This window comes from Lissotriton helveticus, chromosome 6 (genome assembly GCF_964261635.1).
Source record: "Lissotriton helveticus chromosome 6, aLisHel1.1, whole genome shotgun sequence".
NCBI lineage: Eukaryota > Metazoa > Chordata > Amphibia > Caudata > Salamandridae > Lissotriton > Lissotriton helveticus.
The window spans coordinates 1,104,203,450-1,104,219,127 of record NC_136067.1 but is presented as its reverse complement, the minus strand read 5'-3'; the positions used below and the strand labels follow the sequence as shown (position 1 = coordinate 1,104,219,127).

General features: G+C 39.4%; 1 protein-coding gene across 1 annotated transcript in view; it reads left to right on the top strand.

Moving 5' to 3' along the window:
• Positions 1 to 15,678, top strand: part of BUB1 (BUB1 mitotic checkpoint serine/threonine kinase) — an 851,273-nt gene that overhangs the window by 174,787 nt on the left and 660,808 nt on the right. Inside the window, exon 11 of the mRNA XM_078648762.1 lies at positions 2,910 to 2,968. Within this exon, the coding sequence (XP_078504888.1) occupies positions 2,910 to 2,968 (59 nt within the window). The remainder of the gene's footprint in view (positions 1 to 2,909; positions 2,969 to 15,678) is intronic.

The window sequence follows — 15,678 nt, the reverse complement described above, 5'->3', positions numbered from 1 at the left end:
CTTTTTATTTATTTAAACCGTTACAAAAGAAATTGTAGTTGCATCAAGCACAATTTGCAGGCCAAGAGTTACAGAAATCAAAAAGAACACCCAGCTTGTTCACAAGGTCTCAGCCTGACTTATTTTTTTTCATTTGTATCCCTATCGTATTAATCCCGGCATTGCAGGGCTACACATACAGAACTTGCATAGTTGCGGTACAAGATGCTGATTGGCGCTCGTGCATTCCACCCAAACATTAAACTTCCAAATAAAATTTAAAAAAAACATAAGTCATATCATGGTGATTTGTATTAAGGATCTGGCCAAGGCCTGGTGTGGTGCAGCGACCAAGAGGATCTCATTACATGGCTAATTGGAGAGAACCCCCTATCTATTATATTTGAAAGCGGTGGGGGGCTCTTAATCTGGGGCCACATGCAAATAGGGGCAAGCCCTTTGACAGATATCCCACCAATGAGGACCAGATATTATCGAACCCCTTCCTTGAGTCAAACACTATATCTCTCATCCGTCCACGGGCTAGTGCCCGACAAAATCTAGAATGCCGTTGCGTAAGGGACTGGCCTCAGACTTTTCCCATGCTGCGGCTATTGCCATTTTGGCGGCACCCAGGCATATCCACATAATGGAGCGATCTCCCTGCGTTTGATATTTCAGACTGGGATCCCGTACCTCCAGCAGGGTGTGGTCTATGGTGACTGAGATTGGGTAGCCCAGAATCCGTTTGATTTGGGAAAGTATTTCCTTCCAGAACAGTTGAATAGAGGGGCGGTCCCACCAGATGTGGCAAAAATCACCCAATAGCCCGCAACCCCTCCAATATCTGTCTGAAGTGTTAGGGAATATTTTATGCAGTTTCGGGGGGTGTAGATACCATTCGTACATAATTTTATAATGAGCTTCTCTGAAGATAGAGCGGTTATATTTGGCAATGCACTTATAGACGGAGCCCCATTGTTTCTCCCATAAGGGGGTGGTGATGATGGTGTCCCAGAATTTTCGATGTCGCAGAGCCGACTGCGGGCTTACTGCCTGGATGAGGGAGTATAGGAAGGAAATGCACCCCTTAGTCATTACACCTGATTGTGCAAATTTCTCGATTGGGATTGGTCTCTGGTTGTGGCCAGCCGCACCTGAGGTTGCTGCACCTAGTGCTTAAGCTGCAGGTAGTGGTTTTCTTCTGTAGGTAACACCATATACATTCCTAGATAACCCTCCTCCATAGTCTAGTACACTATAGACCCAATACTGTGGGTGCATCGACTACCATTGGTGTTTATGGGCCGCCAAGTGCATAGACTCACAACTGTCTGTCAGCAGGCTGCAGCCCACAATAGCTTAATGCCAACCTTTAGGAAACTATTTATTTGAGTGGTCTGGGTAGCAGGCTTGTCCCTCTTAGTAATGTCTTGGCCGAACCTAGAAGGATCTAAAGTCATGTGTTTAGAAGTCCCAAACTCTTGCCAACACCAGAGTCACCTACTAGAACACAGTGCCTTTTGTGTGGAATTCTGCAGCTTTCATTGCTGCTAATATCTGGTTGGTCATTGCAGCTCCTTTGCTACCTATAGAGGTCTTGAGTTTTCTATTCTCGTGTTTAAACGATTAGTTGGATAGGCTACAAACCAACAACTTTACTTTCCATGCACAATGATAAAGATACCATCCTAGCCAGTACCCTTAAGATGGTAAATTTATGTAAACGCAATCCTCCTCATTTCTCTGCTTCACCTCCTGTTTAATGGCAGCCCTGAGTTTGCTGCAGAATAAAAAAATATTTTAATCTGTAATTCATTTTCAAAAAGATACTTCAACTTGAGTTCAAAAGTCTGGAAAGTCAGTTTTTAAAGATCTTCATTCAATGAGTGGTCAATTGAGCGGCGGTAATCCAATTATTGTAAAGTGGATAAAGGTATAGGTATTTGGGAAAACTTTGCTAGATGAAAAATCCTAGGCGTCGGTTTGGCCAACCCAATTGAAAAGTGAAGTTCAGAGTTGAAAATGGTTTGTTCAGTGGGACGGAGCAAATGAGTTTTTCTGCATTGTCATATTTAATCCATCACCTACATGCAGCAGCCATTCAGTGACCTTGTATACCCTTTTTTCATTTAAAATATGCAGAGTATAATATTATTGGTAATTTAGGTATATTTAAAGCCTAACCAGGGCTCAAATTCCGCTTGCATAGTCGAGCTAAATTTAACAAGGTTGAGCTGTTTTTAGGTCCTACTCGCCCTTTCTGGCGAGTAGGAAAACAAACCAACTTTTGTCATCTGTCTGTGAAAACAGAACAAATGTGACACGATAACAAGATTTAAAGGCATTTTTATTGCTCACAAAGTTAATGAGAAATAAAGATGTCTTTAAATCTTGTTATCTTGTCACATTTGCAGTTAGGTCGAGGACATTTTTTAAGGTACTAGTCCTGCAGGACTAGTACCATTTTTTGGATTTTTCGAGCCCTGCTAACCTTGCAAGTCCCCACCTTTGCCATGCAAATGGGGCACTAGTAGTAACCCTAACAGTGTTGGAGGACTCAAAATTGTGATTCATATCCACTGCTTCACCTTACATGTGAGATGTGCTCTACAACATGTTAGCAATAGTTTAGGTAAACCTCATGAAGCTGAGACTCTAGTTGACACTGCAGTTTGATGTGTTATGAATAAAGATTGGAATGAAAAATATAAATAAAACTGAGTTCTAATAGTCTTACACTTAGGAGAGTTTGTAATTGCTGAAGGGGCTGAAGTTTAAAAGCATTGAAAGTTTATTATAAGGTGTTGTTCATCAGTAGAGAATTGTAAAGTTATTGCATTCAACATCTTTGCCCCTACTTGACAACGCTTCTCCAAATTCAGATTTACCTGTGTGCTGATCATAAAACTGTGCTTTTAATTTTAAAGGTTACGCAGTGAAGGATCGCAGAGTTTTTCACAGCAAGAGTGTGCTGAAACAAATGAAGGTAATAACTTCGTTCCAGTATGAGCCTTTTGATGACCGTGCCAATTTGACGAAGCTATGTAAATTGCTTTTTAAATTTCTAATATTTCAGTCCTTTGATGAGCTCCACACATACTAGACCTCCATCTTTAAATCTTATCTGGAAATTTACCTTTTTCTTCAATACAAATGTCAGTTTGTTCTAGTTGTTAATCTAGTCTTCCAGTGCGTTGAGTAGGACGCCATTAGTATGAGACCAATCATGAAATGTCTAGTTAACATTACCTATTGTCTTCCTTAACCACTCCATAGACTTAATGCTCATTGACTCTTTGCAAGGATTGGGAGTATGTGGTAGCACAACAGTTTTCCATCAGTCACTGCATATTCTGTTTCAGACGCGCGAGTCTATCAAGGTCTAGGAAAGGGACTACAGCAAATGAGACTTGAGACCTCGGGAACCAATCTCTCTCCACCTCCGATTCTGCTGTTCCCTCTGTTCAAAAGCCACTCTGTCTAGTTTGGATTAGGGATCTTGTTTTGCGGTTGCACCAAGGGATTGTACAGGCACATCCTGAGTGTTGGTCTACCAGCTACCTGAAGTCAAGCAAATATCTCTACCTTGGCCAAAATTTGGGAGCCCCGTCTTGGCTAACTTTTGAGAATACCTTCATTTTCACCATGGAGTACAGCCTAGCTTCTGTGGATTGCTGGCCCAGCCTTGCCAATCCTGTCCAGCATATTTTTTGTCTTTCTGTGCAGTTAAAGTACCAGAGGAATTCTTAGACCTAGAAGTGGGTAACATATCTGATAAGCTTCTAGCTGCAGATTCCTTACCTTCTAATATTCCCCAGGAGTCAGACTGGATCTGTAAATATTTTCTGAGCAGTTCCTTTTGTACGCCAGTAAGTGGCATGGATAGGATCCAGGTCAGTGTCATTTTTATTTTATTTATTTAATGCAATTTTATACAGCGCAAACTTTACCCAAAGGTGTCAGAGCGCTTTACAAGAGGATCCGTTGCATTTACATAAGGACTTCGGAGTACATGAGTTACATAAAAGATACAAACAGAAATACTCTAATTTCACAAAAGAATGGTAGTAAGTCCATACGTCTACTACAGATACTAGTGGTTAGAGTTGCATATTTACAAGTTGAAAATGTACTCCAGAAAAAGATACAAATAGGAAAACTCTAAATTTACATAAGAATGGCAGTAAGCACATACGTCTTCTACAGATACTAGTGGTTAGAGTTACATATATACAAGTTGCAAATCACTCAAGATTATAGAGCAACCCCCGCCCAACTTAAAGAATTTTATGAGGCCTTGCACCTCATTTTTGTGTTACTGAACCCCTCTGGAGTGTCTTTGGGCCCATAGGTTGGAGATTGAGCGGCAATATCTAAGATTATTTGATCTACCACGTGAAGTATGTGACCACCTCTTCGCAGCGAGTCATCCTTCGACAAAGACTGTATATGCTTGCTGATATGACAACAGGCCTCTAGAAATGTAATCGCCCACTCGCTACGGCGAGTCAGATGTTGAGCTATTTTTTGGGCCCCTCTGGTGAGCTGGAAAAGAACAGATGTTCTGCTCAATCACAAAGTGAATGAGCAATAAAGATGCCTTTAAATCTTGTTCATATCTTGTCACTTTTGCTGTGAGTTTAAATACAGAGGCCGTGTGAGGCTAAGTATTCTGACAAATCACACCTTATTTTATCCTAGAGATTGGTTTTTACTTTTCTTTTTCTGATTTCAAAAGTTAGAGGATTTTGTAAAGTGAACTGTCCGACAGTCAGTCATGCTGTGCACACAGCCTTTAAATAGATAGTAAATGAACTGTACAAATGTTTCAAAATATATTTCATTAGTTAGAAAAGCTCTTTTTTGTAATTCTAAAGTGATCGATGGATATTAATAGGATCAAGACAAGTCCAAATACTGTAGTTGGTGAGGGGCCATCCAACGCATGGAACAGGTTAGAAGTGTTTGCCGAAACCAGATTTCCACACATTAGTGTTTGTATCAGAAAAACTGCATGGTGATGTGAAAGTTTGTGTCCATTTCTTTGGAAAATATCTGCCTGTAAATGAGTTCGCTACTGCATCATACTTTAGTATAAATATATCAAAAGTTTTAAATATGAACTGAGAAACATTCCCTGTCTCACACCCTGATGATAATTCTTTTAGTGAACTAGGAACCAAATCTGATTGGTACTATATATGTGTGCTGGATTTTTATTATGAATCGAGCGAAAGTTTAGCCTATTAAATTAGATGGATTTTTTTGTACAGCACACATGCTGAATTCACATATTTGAAGTTAGTCTCGGATATGGCAATGAAGAAAAAGGTGACTCGTGAAATAAAATACTCGCCTAGCATCGCAAAATTCAAGATGAATTTGTCGTTGAGTAGATTATTCATCACTAAACCTGCAGGTCTGATAAAAAAAAAATCCGATTTTTCGAAGCCTGGACAATTTTGTGGCTTTGTGACTACCACAGTCAGCCACAGTCCTCAGTAAATCATTATATCTTGTTATATGCAGGGACAACAGACATAAGGCCAGAGAGTAGTGCATCAACACCAGAGGCCTTTCCTGATATAGTAGGAGATACAGATTTGATTAATTTTACCTTGGCAGAAACACAAATGGCACTGGCTAAGTTTAGAAGGACAAAGCCGCTGGTCTAGATAAAATTCCAAGCGATCTATATCCTTCTGAACCTGCGATCTGGTGTCTGATCCTCAACCACATCTTTAATGCAATTTTAAAGGGAGCAGAAATTCCAGACTCCCGGCTGGGTGCAGGGGTGGTACCCATAATTAAAAATGGGGGTAAAAGTGATTATAGGCCCATTAGCCTTATTGATACAGCCGAAACATTTTGTATGCATTTGCTGGAGAGGCTTCTAGACTGGATAAAGGAAAGGCAAATACTATTTCCACTACAGGCGGGGTTTAGAGAAAACACTAGCACTGTTAACTAGCTGTTTAGGTTCTTATTAATATTATGGAAATATGTGGTCCTAAGGAAGGAACGTGTTTATGTGGTGTTCGTAGACCTGCATGTCTCTTTTGATCTAGTCCCCTGAGGAAAACTGTGGGAAGCCCTAAACAAGATTGATGTCCCGAGAAACCTACTGGAGATTCTTATTAGGCTTCATTAGAATAATTCTGCCTAAATGTGGTGGGGGAAGAATGGTGAACTCACAGACTGGATAAGGGTGAACAGAGCCATGCGCCATTGGTTTGTACTGACTGCCACTCTGTTCACTCTATATATCAGTGGATTAATTGAAACACTGCTTGATTGCAGAGGCGATCCCCCTAACAAGCTGGACAAGGAGTAGCATCGCTGCTTTTTGCAGACGATACCTACTTATTTCCAGAACCCTGTGTGGGCACCAAAATCTACTGGGTCGTTTTCTGGAATCTTGAGGGGAATTAGGGTTGGAAATTAATGTCATTAAAACTAAATTCATGGCATTTAATCCACACAAGACATTTAGGGGCACAGTCAAAATGGGTAATGCCCCATTAGAACAGGTGAAACAATTAGACTATTTGAGGGTAAGGCTGACAAACTCACTATCATGGGGTCTCACAAGTTGCAAAGAGCCACTTATCTCTTCAATATGTAAGTTCAGCATTAATAAAAAAAAATGAAAAGGTTAATTTATAGGCCAGTTATCAAAGTTTATCAAGCTAAGAGCGTTGGTGCTGCAATCTATAGTGTGGAGCTATGGGTTTGTTGTAATGTAGAGACCATTGAAAAAACAGTGTTTTTATGAGATCAGCTCTGGAACTTCCCCGAAATGCCCCTTCATTCCCATGCGCTTGAATTTGGGGATTAAAAATGTGGAACATGTCATCGCCTTTAGGCCCCTTGCCTTCTGGCCCGGAGTATGGCCAAATAACTCCTCACTTCCACTAAGATAATTGCTGCTCGATGTGATGGCACGAGATACCAAAGGGAATATCCCATGGTTAAAGTATATAAAGAGCTGGCTGCACAGACTGGGTATGAGTGAGCTCTGGACCAGTCCTGAGAGTATTGAGAAAAAATCCTTGACTAATCTAAAAAAATAAAGAGAGAGATATTGGGATTATATTAATGAGCTATGGTTAAAAGGGGTAAACATTTAAGACTTTACAAAGAGGTTTCTGGATTTTAAAGACAATATGTATCAAGAGGAGTTTTTGGATAATATATACCGTCATTCGCAAAATCCTTGTTTTTAAAATTCAGATATGGTATTTTGCCAGTAAATTAATTTTGTAGTAAATAGAAGGGCTCCAATATTTCATCCACTTGCCCTACATGCATGGCTAATCATGAAAACCTTAGAACCCTTTTAGTTTTTCTGCCCCGAGTACATTGAGATCCGAAGGAGTTGGCTAATTCCAGTTCAAAATATTTTATTGAATTTTGTTTAGAAACAACTAATAAAGACAATACAGAAAACATTATTAATTAGCAAAAAATACCTAAATAACAAATGAATCAGCAAGATGACAAAATTACAGCAGGTATGAAGATAATACATATTGACAAGATAACTAAAAGTGGGGAGGGAAGGGCGGGGAAGGAAGGGAACAAATATAACAACTAGTGTATAAAATGAATACAGAGCTACAATATTGTATAATAAGAATAGCTTATTTGAACTGAAATAATCATTAAAGTTATAAATACAACATTATGAGGATAAATATATGTCAACAGGAGTCCAAAAAGATTGAAAAGTGATTGAATTATGAGTAATCCCTTTCATGGATTATTGAGCGCCTCTTCTAGTAAAGATAACCCACGACCACCACGCAGTAACAGATAATATAGAAACATCTTTCCTACAAAAAGTAATGGATTTTAACGCTGCTGAGATTAGGATTTTGACAAGTTTACTTTCTAAATCATGTAGGTCTTGAGATAAAACAGCAGATTTACATATTAATTGATAGGAAACATCTGTATGAAGATTGAAAATCTTTGATATCCCAAACTTCAGACCAAAATTTAAAAACCGAAGGACACTCAAACAGCGTATGTTGTAATGTACCAGAATGTAATTTACAGTGCCAACAATCTGCAGAGGGAAGAAGTTTAGCCTTAAACGTGATGGAGTCCATAAACGATTGTATAGGATATAAGAATTGGTTTGGTAAATTGAAACAGGTAGCCAATCAGATATATTACTCAGCCAAATATCCTTCCACATGTCGATAGATAAAGAAAATGAAAGTTCATTGTTTCAAAAATTGGAGATCATCTCTAAATTACTAACTAAGGTATCCGATAAATTTTTATATAGAATGGCAACCCCGTGAGATGAACTAGCGACTGTTTGAATGTAAATTGATAAATCAGCTGTAGCATTAGAAGGAATGGCATTGGGGAAGGAATCTAAAATTGAATTGCAGAGAAATTGATATTTCATAAGGTCAGATTTACGTAAACCAAATTTTGCTTGTAACTTTTCAAAAGAAATAAATGTATTATTGGAATAAACATCTTTGAGATAACAAATACCAGCTTTAATCCATTAAGACCAGAAAGTAATATTTCTGTTCAGTTTAATAACATTACTATACCATAGGGATAATTGATCAGTATTATTCATGGGAAGGAGAAAAATAAAGTCAAGATCATTAAACAACATTTTGGTAGATTTGATAATAACTGATTTTTGAAATCATGTAGCCTTGTGACACATAGAAATCAAAGTGGGTAATGGGAATGGACTTAGTATTGATTTCTCAATACATAACCATGCAGGAGGATCATTTAAAAATGAGTGATTAAACCATAATGAACTTTGTTTTAAAATAAAAGCTTAATGATAAAGGAAAAAATCTGGGCTACCAAAACCAGCATTACGTTTAGGAACTTTTAAGTTTTTATAACTAATACGAGGAGATTTGTTGTTCCATAAAAATGTTGATGAAAATGTATCGAAATCCTTATAAAAATTTAATGGAAATTGAGTAGGAAGCATGGCGAGGGTATAAAAGATTTTGGGAGCAATAGTCATTTTAATGGAATCCATTCTGCCCCACCATGAAAGATGTAATGTAATGATGCCCATTTAGACGTTTTGTTTTTAATATAATTTAAGATGAAATCACATTTTAAATTTATTGTTGAATTTATAGCTGAAGCAAATAAAATTCCAAGATATTTTAATTTATTCTTTTGCCATATAATTTCACGCATTGGTAGCATATCAGGAGTGCAATAAACATTCAAGGGAAAAAATTATCTTTTGTTGGTATTTAAAGTATTTCCCGAAACTGTAGAATAATTTGTTATAATATCTAATAATGAGGGAAACCACAATATAGGGTCACTAACAAATAAAAGCACATCATCCGCATAAGCAAGTGTCTTAACAATAACTTCCTTAATACTGATTCCTTTAAAATGATCACATTTTCTTATTGAGGCTAGAAGAGGTTCAATGCCAATTAAAAATAAGAGGTGAGAGAGGACATCCTTGTCTTGTACCTCTAAAAAGCGAAAATTGATTTGATATTTGGCCATTAATAAATAACCGAGCAGTAGGGGCAAAATATAGAGCAGAAATCATGCGTCTAAAATTATCTCCAAAATGAAAAGAGGAGTAGCGTAGAAAATAAAAATTGCCAGTGGATTTTATCAAAGGTTTTCTCAGCATCTAATGCTAAAATTCCAGATGGGAACGTTAAAGTAGGACTTTGTTAAATAATATGCAGCAAAGTTCTTGTGCTATTAGCAGAATATCTATTCTTCATAAAACCAGATTGGTCAGGGTGTATAATAGAATCTAATCTGGGGGACAATCTAGTAGCAAGTATTTTAGCATATAATTTACAATCGTCATTGATTAAGGATATAGGATTATAATTAGACACAAGAGTGGGATCTTTATCTGGTTTTGGGAGCACTATAATTAGAGCTTCTGTAAAAGAACCTGAGGTAGTTCCTGTGGATCCAAAAAATGTAAATAGTTGATGTAAAAAAGGTAAAAGGTGTGATTGAAATTCTTTATAAAATTCCACTGGAATCCCATCAGGACCAGGAGATTTGTTCTTTTTTTTTTTGTGAAAATCTTTTTATTATAAAATCAGCTCCAAAACGATACACATCAGTCCGCATCAGAAGACCATTGGCATATGCAAATAAAATGGACCATTGACATCCCCTCTAGTACCCAGAGCGGCCTGCATACGAAAAGCAAACCCCTAATGACCCCCCCCCCCCCAAGCAACAACAAAGGCACTGCTAAAAAAAAAACACTGAAGCCTCCCTCCTACAATAACTACCCCTTCTCAATCAAGATTTGTTCTTTTTAAGGGATCTTGTAGCTGATAAGATTTCATCCTTAGTAATAGGTGCATCTAGTCCAATTTTATCAGATTGTGAAACTTTGGGCAGCTTACAGGAATTTAAGAAGGAATCAATTAAGGAAACCTCTTGAAAATTGGGTTTAATATACAATGCATAATAGAAATTCAGAAATTCCTTAATTTCATTGTGGGAAAGAGCAGTGTTACCATGAGGACCATGAATTGAAGTAATTTGAGTTTTATCTTTTTTTATATGTAAATAATTAGCTAATAGTCTTCCTGATTTATTGGCATTAAAACTAAATCTGGCTTTAGCATTAGAGTTCTGGATACCCGCTCTTTTACTAAGGATTACATTAAATTCATAACGCAATTTTTGTAACTTAAATTTATATTGAGGATTGTTGGATGTAATAAAAAGTTGTTCACATGTTGCAATCTGTGTTTGAAGGCTTTTAGCATTGGCATGAAAGGTTTTATTTTCGTGGGCCATAATAGATATAGATATACCCCTGATATAAGCTTTGACAGCATCCTATCTATTAACCATAGAAGTAGAACCTTCAGGGTTGAGTACAAAATATTCTAGAATGGCGGATAAAAGTTTAGGCTTGTTATACTCATTTAAAATTATACCAGTGTTCATTTGCCATCTAGATTGTTTATCAAAATTTGATTCCAAATTTAAAACCAAAGAAATCATAGCATGATCTGAGATGTCAATGTTACCAATACTAGGAGTAGTTATTGAACTAATTAGTTGCCTAGAAACCAATACACATTCAATTCTAGAATGAGAATTGTGAGGATTTGAGAAGAACGTAAAACTTTTTTCTGTAGGAAAATGTAATCTCCAAATATCAGCGAGCTTAGTGGCTTGAATAAATGATTTGAAAGCAAAATAAACTTTAGAAGGGTGAAACTTAGTAAGAGATAATCTATCTAATAAAGGGTCAGCGATAACATTAAAATCACCTCCAACAATTAAAGGGGCATTACCGACCTTTAGAACCTCTGTTGTAAGATTAGTCCAAAAAACAGAATCATCTGCTGTAGGGCCATAGACATTTAATAAAAATAAAAATGAATCATGAACTTTAATTTTAACTAGTATATATCTACCACCTTTATCAGAAGTTTTACTTAAAATTTGAGTATTTTTCTTGCAAACAAAATGGCTACACCATTTTTTTACCATTAGCAGGAGAAGAAATCATAGCATCTTCCCATTTCATCTTCATATCATCTAAAATGTTGTCCTCATATGAGTCTCTTGTATAAAACATCTGCTTTGCAACTACTTAAATATAGAATTTTTGTACGCTTAACTGGATGGCACAAACCTTTAACATTTAATGAAACTAGTTTAATATTATGTGCATTAGCCATAATAGAAGAAAGGAAAAAAGAGATCAAGAAGAGGCAGAAAAAAGATTAAGAGAATAAGAAAAATGTAGCTCCAAGTAAGAAAGAAGGAAAGGAAACATGAAAGAACATGGAAAAAACGACAAACACAAGACATAAATGTGAAATGTGAAACACGCACACGCTTTACAAGCATGACCAGAACCGTTAGAGCCCTTTACAAAGAAATTTCAGTATTGTCAGAAAATACATAACGTGAAAATCAAATCATGTAGCAGAGTCATTAGTATCCATTGAATGCTGTGACTGATGTTCCAAAAAATTTCTCAAATCTTCTGGATGTTGAAAAGATTTAGAAAAACTATCCTTCCAAATGCGCATCGTCGATGGATCAAAGAGACCATATTTGTAGCCTAGACTCTGTAGTTGAGGGTGAAGAGCAGTGAATTCTTTGCAAATTGAACCAGTTTCTTTTTTGCGAAGTCTTGATGAATAAATATTTTATGACCATTTACCACCAGTGAAGGTATTTCTCTAGCTGCTTTTCTGATTAAAACCAAATGGTGATGTCGAAGAACTTTAAAAATCATTTGTCTCGGTTTTGTGTGAAGAGGGTTCCTATGTGAGGGAATCCTATGAGCCTTATCCATTTTGAACTTTTCTGAGAATTTAATTTGTAAAAGAGCAGGCAATAAATTCATCTTCAGGTACATTAAATATACGTAGATTATATTGTCGATTACGATTTTCCAAGTCCAATAATGTTGAGCATATAGGTGAAATTTTTGTTACAAGAGGAGTAAATGCGTCAAGTTTGACCTTATTATCCTGTATTTTGATTGAATTATCCGATATTTTCATTGACAGGCTAGCCATTTCTTTGCGCACATTTTTAACTTCGGAGGCAATAGTATCAGTATTAATACGAAGAGCCTGAATTTCCTCCAATATTAAGGATAATGAGGGTTCAGAAGACTCCACTACTTTAGATTTGGCAGGAGGAGGGGAAACTTGCTGCCTCCTTTTATTATTAATAGAACCTTTGTTATCCATTTTGGTGTAAAAAGGTGCAGAATTATAATTGTGGAAGCAAAATAAAGTGTTGAGCAGCAAAAGCAATGAAAATAAATAAGAAATATCTGGTGCAGCAGCTAAAGTAAGATTCGGGAGTGGCTAGGCCCAAGCCAGGCCCTTTCCTGAAAGATTACTCTGCCCCCTTGACTGAAAGCCTGGCTGTACCTGAGAGCTGTGCAGGGAGCAGGAACCAGGCATAAGAAAAACCCACTTCCGCTGTGCAGAAACCTTCAAAAGCGCCCCATAACAAACGTAAGTCTTCTACAAATGCAGCGACCTCCTCCAAACTATATTTCTGATGAAAATTCAGCGTCAAAAACGGGCCGAAAACGTGGAAAACCCTCACACGGCGGCCATCTTTGTTTGCACGCTCGCGCGTCTCCAGAGTTGGCTAATTACAATATGTCATATTAATCAATCAGTCGTTTAAAAGACATCATTTAAATCACCATAAGTGATCACCCGGATTGGCTAATCTTCACCCTGTCCAAATAGTTGTATGCCTGTAGATTAAGATTCAGGAAGATGAAACTCACCAAAAAATAATGAAAATGACTTTCTGTTGTAATACTTTTTGTGCAATTTTATATTTTACCTCCTCAATGAAATATTAGATTTAAATTTTTTTAATATGCATTAAGAATTTTTTATCAGAATGGGCTAACCAATATGATTCCACAGACATTAGTAATGGTTAATGTTGCAGCAATTTATTGGCCAAATATTAGTGTATACGATATTAATAATCTAATTACTAAGGATCTGATCCAGAGGAGCTGTCTCGACCCTAGTCACTTTCTCAAATTGTTTTTATACTCACCCACAGGTTTTCTATAGGTTATTGTGAATGATCGTAAACTATTGTTCATGTCTGTGAAAGTGATTGAGCTTTTATGGTTTTTGTAAAAACCAAATAAAGATATTTTTACTACTACTACTAGTACTGCCTCTGCCCTGAAATGGTTGATCGCTATCTTTCTGACCCTACTTGTCTTTGACCTGGCAATCCAACCACTTACCATCTACTACATTATGTTACTTTCTCGGTTGGGGTTCTCATTTAGAGAACATGCTTTGTCACAGCAAGAACAGCTTTGTTATGTAAATCAGCTGGAGCTCCGATCTATAGGTGACCGCCAAGATGGCCGCCTAGGAGGAGCTGCCAGAAGGAGCTCCCCGTGTTTGGGGTCCGTTAACCGGGTATATCCCTGCTAGCACCCCTGCATTAAGAGTAACAGGATGAAGAGTAACAGGTTTAACCGCTAAAAGTAACAGGATGACCGACCAGCACCACAGAGGAGTCCCAGCAGCGTCGGAGAGAGGCTCGGGACGTGGACCATCGTCGTGACCGGCACGCATCGCAGCAGAGAAGCCCTGGCACACCTCGCAGCAGAGAAGCCCAAGCGGCCCCAGAGGGCTGAGAGTGGCGCGGGACGTGGTAACTGCTACCCCATGACCCCATCAGCCGGCACCGGAGCTTAGAGAGCGGAACGAACACCGGACCCCTCCCCCACCCCGAAGAGAAGTAAATATTGGTGGACACTCTGGGAGGCATCGACCCTCACGACGGCAGCAGAGGACGCTGCACCGGGACCGGGGACCAGCGTTGGACGAGTCACGACTGCAGACCCCAGCATACCCCCCCCTCCCCACCCTCCGCCGTTTCAGCTCAGCAGCAGAGGCGCCCCAGCGGACAGTCACCGGACCCCTCTCCCACTCTGCAGCAGAGGCGCTGATTGCTGCACCGGGACCAGCGCTGGGTCGAGACAGTCACAGCGGAACACCCCCTCCCCTCCGCGCCGCAGCAGAGGAAAACCAGCGGTCTGTGGGGCGGAGAGGGGCAGCAGAGGCGCTGATTGCAGCCTCGCAGCAGAGGCGCTGATTGCAGCCTCGCAGCAGAGGCGCCCCAGCGGATGGCCGGCACCGGGACCAAAGCGGGACAAACACCGGACCCCTCTCCCACTCGTCGGCAGCAGAGGCGCTGATTGCTGCACTGGACCAGCGCGGGACGAAATCAACACAACGGATCACCCCCTCCCGCCCGCACCGCAGCAGAGGATGACCAGCGGTCTGTAGGGCGGAGAGGGGCTTGGGGACGCTGGTTGCTACAGTCCTGGGCGGCGGTGGACGCCCCACCTGCACCCCTCACTCCCTGTCCCGTTGCAGACACAGAGGGGACTCACTCACTCGGTCATTCTCTCGCAGCAGACAGCGAGAGCTAACCTCCAATATTCACTGTGAGTAAAAATAGGTGTAAAAAAAAGTTATTTTCTCTGTGTGAACTCGCCTATACCCCTTTCCTTTGTTCAAAATGGCGGGGGACTAGAGAACGAATAAAATCTAAGGCTATAAATCACCTCCTGTGCCACCAGATGCTCACGAGGCTCCTGCAAGATAAGACACCCTCACAGCAAGGTAGAATCTGCTCAGCTTGAAAGTGAAACTGTCCACAGAGCAACTACAACAAAGAGAGGACTACTGTCTCCCTCACCCTTTTGTGGCGGCCATCTTTGTCCAGTCTCTCTATCGGGTGGCCATCTTGGACTAGTCACTTCTCACTGGAGCCCCGGTCCTCCCCTCGTGGCGGCCATAGCTAGACTACTACTCTATCTCTCTATGGCGGTCTGCATGGACTAGTCTTCCTGGCTATCAATAACTATCGGTACCACAGTCTCTACATAGCTCTAGACTTAAATATACGTGTGCTTAATTGTCTACCTCGTACTGCAGTATCATTATACATTGGGTATTTTGCACTCTATATAACCTGGTGCTCCTGACGTGCTTAGTGACTACCTTTACTGAAGTATGATATGACTACTGGTACTCTACACCCAATGTAACCTACACCCTTTGTCACTTTTCCCTGCCGACAGGGCACTGACTGCTACCTCATATTCTATCGGCTGCCCACCAGTGCCATAATGTTCATTGCTGTAAGTCGTCT